Genomic DNA, 9,724 nt, shown 5'->3' with positions numbered 1-9,724 from the left:
TGATACCGGAATTTGAACGATCGAATAATCGGGGAATCGATATCGCGATCTAATGGCCATCGCGCATTTGCTCTCACTGAAGTCAACCGAGACGTTATCATGTAATATCATAATGGATTACGACTTTCCGATGGGGTTGACCATTACATGCCCCGCGCGACGAATATTTCGACATGAAAAAAAAACAAGAAGTGTATTTGTTAAATTAGAAAAATTCCTAGCTGCATTAGCAAACAAATTTGTTAATAAAGTTAAGAATTTTTCCAGTTTCACAATTCCACTTGCTGTCTTCATTCCATGTATCAATCCACGCGAATCAGCATCCGGGCGGTCTCCTCAGATCAATCGCGTATCGGCGAATAAATCACATTCGCGTCGCTTCGAGACAGACCTAACAGATATATGCCCGCAAATGCGGTCGGCGTCGCGGATGCTGGTTGTAACGATTTTCCATCTTGGAGGAGACGCTATAAGTGATAGAATAAGCATCTATAATTAAACCGGATTGTAACGGGAGAGGAAAAAAAAGAATGACCACGACGCTCGTCATCGGGAACAATGAGATTTTTTCTCTCGTGTCCTCAAGTCAGAATGAGATGACTCCACCACGCTGCGAATGACGATTTCCGACGCTTATCTGACGAATTAACGATTTCTTACGAACCGGAATAGGAAGCTGCGCGAAACGAGTAACCGCAATGGCAAGAAACACCGGCGAGGTTCTTTAAGAGTTGTCCTTCGAGCCACGAAAGCCGTTACATTTTTCTATATCTGTCGCCTCTCGCTTCTTTTGCCCTCCTCTTGAAGCGTACATTATGTAATTTACCATTACGATTACATCAGCTTAAAATTAAAAAAAGAAATTATTGAGCAATTAAGACAGTATCATCTAGAGAGGCACATTTGTGCATTACTAAGTCTGACACGCGAGCTCTTGTTTTTTTATAATTTACATAATTGCAAGAGAATTCTTTTTTATTTGCAAAAACTGGCTTAGATCTCCAGCAATGTCTGCATTGGCATTATCGGTGATGATGTCTACGCCTGAACACGTTCCAGACGAAGAAGAGATTAAAGAGATTACCGATAGTTAATGATAAGTTAAGGCTAAAAACGACAACCACGGCAATAAAAATCACAATCTCGGTGTGGTCGCCGCGTAATAACGTTAATTACGAGCGATTAAACATGTCAGATTATTTTGTCGTAAAACCCGCGAGAACATGTTACGATTGCATAAAGCTGTAAAAATCCCGCGGCGCGAACGTGTTAAGAACCGTGCATTTATTTGCCTGATTTTTCAGCTTTCCTGCTCTGCATCTCGCGTACGCGCTGATCTCTTTTCGTTCTCGTTACTATTAAGACCAGCTTGACCTTGTAATACATTTCGCGAAGTTCCAGTCTTTTTAGCTCGCACGATTTTTGCGAGTGCAATTATGTTACGTTCGACTTAACAGAATAAAAACTTAATCGCTAATTATTTCTGTGTTGCGTGAATTTTCACAGATCTCGAACGCGTACGACAAGCATATACCTTACATGAGGTATCGAAGAAAACACTCTCATGATTTTATAATGATTTTACCAAATAAGATATAACGGGAAATTCAAGTGAAAAAACATCTGCGTCTTGACGTGTATATAATTTTAATGGGCACGATGAATGACGATAATTCTGCGAATATTTTCAATGCGCTGCCAGCGATTTAATGCCATCCACGTCACGTTGCAATTAACGCATGTCATGAATAAACTCCATAATTAGCGACGGATCGTCAATGTCGATTGATGATACATTGGCGGAATATGCGCGAAATAATACAACAAAAATCTCATAAGAATCGTAATAATATCTGTTTTGTAACTCGACAACTCTCTCGTTGCGATCTATACATAATAAATTCTTTTATGTAAAATTACAATTCTTTGACAATAAAAATAGTTTCAACAGAAACCAATTGTGCAATGAATATAAAATGACGTCTTTAAGTATAAATCAAGTATAAAAAAACGTTAAAGAATGTTCTCTTCAATTATTATCTTCATTAATGATGAGTTGACCAAATCATCATTATTGAAAATTATAGAGCCTTTATGTGGTCTTAATACCGTCTTTGTCTTCATATAAAAGCACTGATTAATTATAATCAATGTAAATTGATTAATTATAAAGTATTAACTTTTAGCATTTTCTTCTTTGTTTTTGCTCCGTGTATTTCTTGTCCGATTCCTAAATATTCTAGTTTGAGCTTGAGTTTGTACAACAGGTGGGCTGCTAGTATCAACAGTCGTTGATACTATTGTTGGTACTGTGATGTTGATTTCATCAATCCCGCCGGATATAACTAGGTTGGCGGACCTAAACAAAGTGACAAACGCATCTTGCATTACACATGTAATAACGAAAGCATTAAAATCAACATTTGACAAAATAGGGCAACTGACCGCGATTTAAGATAAAATTTCGACAATTTCAAATTATTTCGTTTTAGCAAAAAATATGATAAAAGACAGTCGCAAAGAGACACCAGCCTGTTATCAGCAGATGGATGGATGTTACTGGCAGACACCTGGAATGTGTTCGCCTCTCTTAACACCCTTACATTCGTGAATTCTCTGAGATTTATTTTCACGGTTCTATTTGTCAGATCCGTTGAATTCGCAACATGAACAATTGCTGAAGGAATAGAGTTATGTATATTGCCCGTGCCATCAGATGCATTCCTGTGAAACAAAGCGCGGTTGAAAGATAGATTCACCTGGTTCGAATGGTTAGGTTGGTCGACTGCAAACATTCTGCAATTCGCTGTATCGTTACTACATCCATATTCATACATCAGAGAGGAAAGATACAAAAATACACAAACGGCGAAACGCAATTGATGTAATAAATCCTCGGCGCTTCTGTTATAGTTCTGAATAATTCTGAATAATAACGAGTATTCAAATGACGCGGACAGGTTTACCCGCTAAGAAGCTCTTCCTAATCAGATCGATCACTAGGCGGAAAAAAATCAATCAGTATTCGAAAATAGAACGATTCAGAACGGAGAGCTTCCAACTGGCGAACCGTCCGCGAGTTATTACGCGAAATTATTATTTGCATCGGCGGATTCACACGGATTCAAACACGTTTCGTCATGTCGTTAAACCGCCTCTCACGGCATAATTAATCAATGCAGGAAGAGCCACGTGGAGCGCGATGATCATTTTCTCAGTATTCAATGTTAACAACAATGTGCTGATAACGTCGGCAATGTTAATTAATCGTTAATTTCTGAATCGCGAGATCGATAATTAAAGGAAAACGCTACCTGTCATTGACGTCACTGTTACTGCACGCAGCGCAGGTACATCTCGTAACGTTCGTTTCCTCCAGAGTCGATTCGTTGCTAATTTGTTCAGCTGTTCCTGGTCCTATTGGAATATTTTGTGAATAAGGACCCTTGTTATCCCATGAAGTCAACGGCGCATTGTGTGCGCAATTTATAGTATGAAATGGGCACACAAGTCGAATTCTCGTAAAGAAATCGACAATTTGTCTCAAATTAAAGACACCTTCTTCGATAGCTTCTATTATAAATAAGAAATATAATCAAGTTCGTTAACATATGTACATGTTACTTGCCGTTCTGTGCTGCGTATTATTTTCGGCGGATATCCCAAATAGAATCCGCCCGAAAGGTAGATTTGTCAATATGCTAACATTTACCGTCTGTTCTGCTCTTCTTTCCGTGAAATACGGTCCAGTACCATGATATGACGAATATACTCGACACAATTATTGTATTGTAGGGCCACCATCTCGCCATTTCACCGCTACTTTTCTTAAATTTCACTTTCACGAGACTATCATGGACACTTATTATGATATCGGTAGGCAACGATAGACTATGTCATCAAGTCAGTTACAGCTGATCATTTGAAAGCAAAGCTAACGATTTGTATACAAACAGCTAGACACAAAGAATGTAGTAGATATATATGTGTATGTATATGTACACGTACATATAAATAGCTGAAGAACGAAATTTTTAACAAATCAAATTGATTTAAAAACATGATCCTCTTTTTTGCACAAATTTGCGGTTTTAAATGTAATTATAGTGATAAAAGGCAAAAAATCATGACAAGAAAAAGACTTGGAAAGATCGTATATTAGTTTTTCGATAATATACAAAGAGATTGTACAACGATATTTTCTTACATTTGAGATTATTTATTCTCAAAGTAAGTCTGCATAATGTTATATAACACAAAACGTTGCCGCATCGTTCTGGATTCGATTTTGATCGGAATAGTTTTGAAAGGTTCACGGCCTTACAAATTTCTGATAAATTCTTAGCAACATTTGATCAGATTGATAGGAAAGTTCCTTCAGAGTTTTCAGAGATAAAAAGAAAAGTTAAACATTCGAAGGAACGTTCTGATCAACTAAATATAAAATTTATTTAAACATTTCATTTTGTTCAACATTTTTCTTGCTTCTGTCTTTTGCGACAGAAATATTGTCGAAATTTCGTAGACAATGGTTGAACACATTTTCGCAACTTTTTAAACAATGTGTTCTTTTTTTTACTTTTGGAATCAATTTTCAATGTCGATTGCATATAATTTCGATCCTTTTCTTTCGATTTCATATCCTGTGCGAACTTTGTATGCGTAGGCAGTTGTAAATAATCGATTTCATTATCCTCAATCACCGCATGGTTAGCAAGGCTGCTAATAAAATTTAATAATTTATAATATGAAATACCATGATTAATCGGAAAAATTAAATAATTAAATAGTTAAGTTAAATAATTAAATAGTTAAGTAAAATAATTAAGTTGTTATGAAAATAGTAAATCATAATCCAACCTGTAATTATTTTGCAAATTTTTCAAGTTTGTCTTAGATCCTGTTATAGATATTGTTGGCACCTCCAACTCTGGAATCTGGGATACTGATTTTGATGAATCAATAACGATTCCGGAGACCGGTGTCTGCTTCTGCAGCTCGTTGCTGACCGGTAACGAACTGGAATGACTTTTTAAAAATGTTGTTACTGCTTGCAACCCTGCTTCCTCGCGCGATTCCAGATAGCTTATTACGGCGGTCGTTATTGCAAACACTTGATCAACAAGTTTCAACAATCTATTATTATTAACAATTTAAGTTTCTGTTACTTCAACAAATCTCTCGCCTACAAGATTATAACAAAATTTGGCAAAAAAGAGAAATACTTCTGCAGAAGTAAATTGATCGATAAATGTTACACAATAATTTTGTACGATGAAAAACTGTCAATACCAAATTATGTAATATTAATATTAATTAAATTATATAATATGTCTCACCTGCCATTGTCGTACGATGTCGGATCGCAATTTACTCTAAATTCTGGAGGAAAATTCTTTTCCTTACACATTGTCATGGATTCTCCTTTTTCGCACGATAGTTTAAACACGCGAGGTGGTTTTATGGGAACATTTTGCTGAACTTGTTCACTTTTTGCTGATGAATTTGTATTCGCGTTTGTAACGCAATTTTCAGCTAAATAATAAAAAACGTAATTCTTTTATTAAGTATTTGTATTATTATTTTATTATTTTATAATAAAAAATAAATTGTTCCTGAATCGCTGACCAACTATGCGCGTGGTCTATGCAATTGTCTATGCAAATTATCTTTAAACTAGACAATGTAAAACTTGCAAAATAGATATTATAAAACTATATAAAACTTACTATTAATATCATTTTTTAATTTGCTCTTTTCAGATTGCACATTTTCGATCGCTTCACAAAGTTGCCGAATAAATGGACAACATATTAACGTCGTTGCTCCCACAATTATTGCACTCACGATTGCTAAACTCATTGTTAATAATGATGACAGTGATATGTATCAATATAATAAATATTCAATAGATATAAAACCGAATATGCTATTTGTATAACGACAGACAATGCTGGAGATCAGCCAGACATTATTCCACTGAAGGCAAGCGTATGAAAAGTGTCCGCTAACAGATCTGTTTCCAAACAACACTGTTAGAATAAATCTTTTGATGTTCGCGGGAGCGAGCGGGCGAGCAAGAAAGAAAGAGAAAAAAGATTTTCGAAGTATTGTAGCATAATCGTTAAAACTACTACACAAACGGGACGAATATAAGAAATCGAGTTGGTAAGAGTTATGTGAGCCACCCTGTATGTTACAACTATTAATTTACATAATTTACATAATTTTAACCCATATTTAGAACATGTTTACAATGACAAAGCGCCTTCTCAGCCAATCACATGGTTTTTAAGCCACTTTTAGAGGCGCTTTTACCGTCGTAAGTGCGTTCTGAAAATATGACCTTTGTTTCTATTTTATATTTTACACTAATTATTTGCATATAATTAAACTTTTATTTCAAATCTCCGATTTCCACCTATTTATAATGAAATAATAAAATATGAATTAAATGGAAATGTATTCTTGCATATCGGCTATATCGATGATAAGCTACATTGTTAGACACTGTTAATTAATATGAAAATTCTATGCGTATACATTTTTATGAACGGAGGTGTTTCTCTTTCTTGCCTGCTGCCGGGAGCGAAGTGCGCGCCCACGAGACTGCGGAAATGCCGAAGGCAGTATTGAATGTGCATTGAATCGGCATCGTATATTTTATTGGATACATCTTTTACTCTGGGCAAGAAAAATGTATTCTGGGTCAGAAAAAATAAGGATAGAACAGACAGTAAATGAATATTTAACGATGTATAATAGCGATCATTAAAGCGGGCAACAAGTTCCGCAGAAAAAACCGTGATTGCACAATCGCATCGTTATATGCAGACCACTATGTGTAAAAAATAAAGATCTTGATCGAAAATAAAAAACGAAGAGAATGTTTTTTTTTAATCTAAATTAAACTTGAAGTTAAAAAAAGGATTTAAAGTCATACGCGTGAATCTTAATCATTTTCGATGTGACGCTTGTCACAAAACTCGAAGTTTGAGAGTGCTTTTTAAGAGAAATTTCATTTGCAAAATGGGAATAAGAATTCCATTTGCAGTCATCAGCAATCTAGTGCGATAAAAAGCAATGAATTTTAGTATTTTAGTAGATTTTGCGTACATGCATCGTATACATCCGCAAAAGCTGAAATTGCAACGATCAAAATCGTTGTGACGTTCAGGAAAGCTGAGATTTTCTTTTCCTTTCTTTGCGTCTTTAGATTTACGACCAATGAATATCGCGAATGCGATTCTGATGCCTCCATTGTTCCATTGCAAACGAGAGAGAGAGAGAGAGGCAAACGATTCACAACATATCATGTATGATTTACAATAAAATGTTTACTAAACGCACTAACGCGACTCGCTCAGAATTTTGCTCCAAAGTCTACAAAAAAATTGTAGACTTTGGAGCAAAATTGTAGAGAGCACACGTAATGCAACTGCTGGTAAGATTCCGTTAGGATTCAACGTATGCGTAACGTTTTTTCAAAGTGACGTGACGTGTGCGTACGGAGGCTTATCGGACTTGTCATCGATATTGCCAGTGCGATCGATATATTAGCGTTTGAGAACACGCCTATCAAATTATCGTAGGAATTAATAATCGCAATTAAGTGGGGCAATTATACGCCTTTTTTTAAATATTGCGATTGTGGAAAGACCTTGTCAGCGTTTCTTCGAGAGATTAACGATTCTCTTATCGCTCTGCCGTCACGCGACAGATTCGCGTTTCTGATCTTCTAATGCATATCAGATTTATAAATAGGGATGCTCAATGCATTTATTACAAACTAAGCTGACCGTACGTGCGGTTGCATGCGCGCGGAAATATATGAGAACTAAATGTTAATCCATTTAAATTAATTAGCCTTCGTCAGTCAATTGACAAAGAATACTTGGAATTATCTATTAGTCATCGTACTACCGGTCTACCGGGTTCGCAGCTTTCCGAAGAAAAGGATTAAACATGCAGCTCACTTAGTCACGCATGAACAATTGAATCGCCACAATATTGTACCCGTGTACCATGTTACGTTTCCGTTTTTGCTTTGCTTGCTTTCCGGTATCACGGATCTCAGCACCCTAAAAAGCACCAAGGCTGATTGATAAACGCCAACAGAGCGAGCGTGCAATTCGATTTACCTAATTACTTTTTGCACCGATTCTTCCAATCCTGCTCGTATCGCATATTCCGCGTTTTATTTTTTAACGTCAAAAACGTACGATAAAATATTCAGTCGCGCGATATCGCGACTTGGACGCGTGGCGTGCTAAAGTCGCGCGAATCGCGGACACTCGTATTGTTCTGTCCCGCATCGACAGGTTCGTATCGGCGATAATTTCAACATGAAATTGATTGCAACATGAAAACGGTGCGCGTGCGACGTAAACACTATGCTATCGGGGAAAAAATCCCCAGGATAGCGTGCACAATTAAACATGATAATTGCCACCGGATACCCAATGGAACATTCCAAAGTGCTATTCGCGCGTTGTCCGCGATTATATCGCTCTATTAATTTACACGCCTTTCATCGCGTATTTAGAGACGCGACCAGGCCTCCATCATGCAGCGATATACGATAATTTACGGTGTTGCGTAGCAAATCAATTACGTTCTGTTATCAGCGCTTAGTGGAACCTTAATAAACACTGACGACGAAGCACGGTCTCGTGTGAATGACTCATGTGAGACTGCAAATAAGATTTTTCCAATATCTCAATTATTCCAAATGTTTCATCTGTATATAAAAATATAAAAACTATCATATAAAATTATTGCAGCAATACTATAAATAATTGCAGCGCGATTTTCAGAATGATAACGCGCGAATCATCAATGATCAATGTTTTTTAGAATTTATGACTGAAATTGTTGTACCTTGAGGAATGAAATTACAGCAAGATTTCAGATATTTAAATGGAAATCGTGTACTTAATTTTAAATACCGAGCATGCCACATTCCGCAATAGAGTAAACGCAAACGGTCCATCGTATCTCTAGCGCATTCCCCGCATCAAGCGAATCGAACGATTACTCTTACGATTGCATTTAACATAGTCATAAGTGCACTGTATAACGACCTTGTTCCCTGTACACCATAGTCAGCCCCGTAGCTCGTGCGTGTGGGTGAAGATCCATATGCTGAAACTTTTATGACAAACGACCGGTAGCTTGATTAATTATTAATTGCAGGATCAAGGATCGCCGTACATGGAGCGCGTGCATGGGCGTTTAGAAATCTCCGCGCGATCTAGATCGGCATCTCTTGCACCTTGATGCACGCGCACACCTCTTGAACCGTAATCGTCTATTAATAGAGGATGGATGTCCAATGACCATCGCGTTTTGAGAGAGGCTGGAGAACGCATCTCGATGACGATAATCACGCTAATGAAAAGCGCTAATGATACCAAACATGCGTATTTTATATCGCGCATTCCGATTTGCCTAATTATCGAACGAAATTCTCGGTTAGCATCAAGTTGAAGGATCAGTCGAGTCGGGCTTGAAAAATCGATATCATTTTTCATTCGATAATCAGATGCTGTTCAACGACTGTAATGACCAAACTGTAATTATTCTAGATTATTGTAAATATTCATATCACCCTCGCAGAATTAATTTGCACTACTATGCTAATTGGGAACTGGTTTCTTTGTAAAACGCCCTGTACGCTAAACCTGTTCTCCGCTTAATGGCATCGCCGGTGACATTCGCTCGT

The 9,724-nt window shown here is 37.0% G+C and overlaps 2 protein-coding genes across 6 annotated transcripts; both read right to left on the bottom strand.

Moving 5' to 3' along the window:
- Positions 1 to 1,566: 1,566 nt before the first annotated feature.
- LOC105279023 lies at positions 1,567 to 3,894 on the bottom strand. 3 transcript variants are annotated; one of them, XM_011338549.2, is made up of 4 exons: positions 3,713 to 3,894; positions 3,315 to 3,573; positions 2,533 to 2,724; positions 1,567 to 2,359 (listed from the first exon to the last, which is right to left on the bottom strand). In XM_011338549.2, exons 1-4 carry the CDS (start codon positions 3,810 to 3,812, stop codon positions 2,176 to 2,178), a joined length of 735 nt encoding a protein of 244 aa, XP_011336851.1. In that variant the 5' UTR covers positions 3,813 to 3,894; the 3' UTR covers positions 1,567 to 2,175. The 3 variants fall into 3 exon arrangements, with proteins under 3 accessions (XP_011336851.1, XP_011336852.1, XP_019887112.1); XM_011338550.2 differs by having other exon boundaries at positions 3,315 to 3,417; XM_020031553.1 differs by lacking the exon at positions 2,533 to 2,724.
- Positions 3,895 to 4,138: 244 nt separating this feature from the next.
- LOC105279024 lies at positions 4,139 to 6,829 on the bottom strand. 3 transcript variants are annotated; one of them, XM_026972225.1, is made up of 4 exons: positions 5,730 to 6,829; positions 5,340 to 5,535; positions 4,861 to 5,136; positions 4,139 to 4,722 (listed from the first exon to the last, which is right to left on the bottom strand). In XM_026972225.1, the coding sequence occupies exons 1-4, from the start codon at positions 5,860 to 5,862 to the stop codon at positions 4,470 to 4,472; spliced, it is 858 nt and encodes a 285-aa protein (XP_026828026.1). In that variant the 5' UTR covers positions 5,863 to 6,829; the 3' UTR covers positions 4,139 to 4,469. The 3 variants fall into 3 exon arrangements, with proteins under 3 accessions (XP_026828026.1, XP_026828027.1, XP_026828028.1); XM_026972226.1 differs by having other exon boundaries at positions 4,139 to 4,719; positions 5,730 to 6,828; XM_026972227.1 differs by having other exon boundaries at positions 4,861 to 5,028; positions 5,730 to 6,827.
- Positions 6,830 to 9,724: the final 2,895 nt, after the last annotated feature.

Source organism: Ooceraea biroi, chromosome 9, assembly GCF_003672135.1.
Source record: "Ooceraea biroi isolate clonal line C1 chromosome 9, Obir_v5.4, whole genome shotgun sequence".
NCBI lineage: Eukaryota > Metazoa > Arthropoda > Insecta > Hymenoptera > Formicidae > Ooceraea > Ooceraea biroi.
The sequence above is the reverse complement of the archived record's forward strand: the minus strand, read 5'-3'. Positions and strand labels throughout refer to the sequence as shown.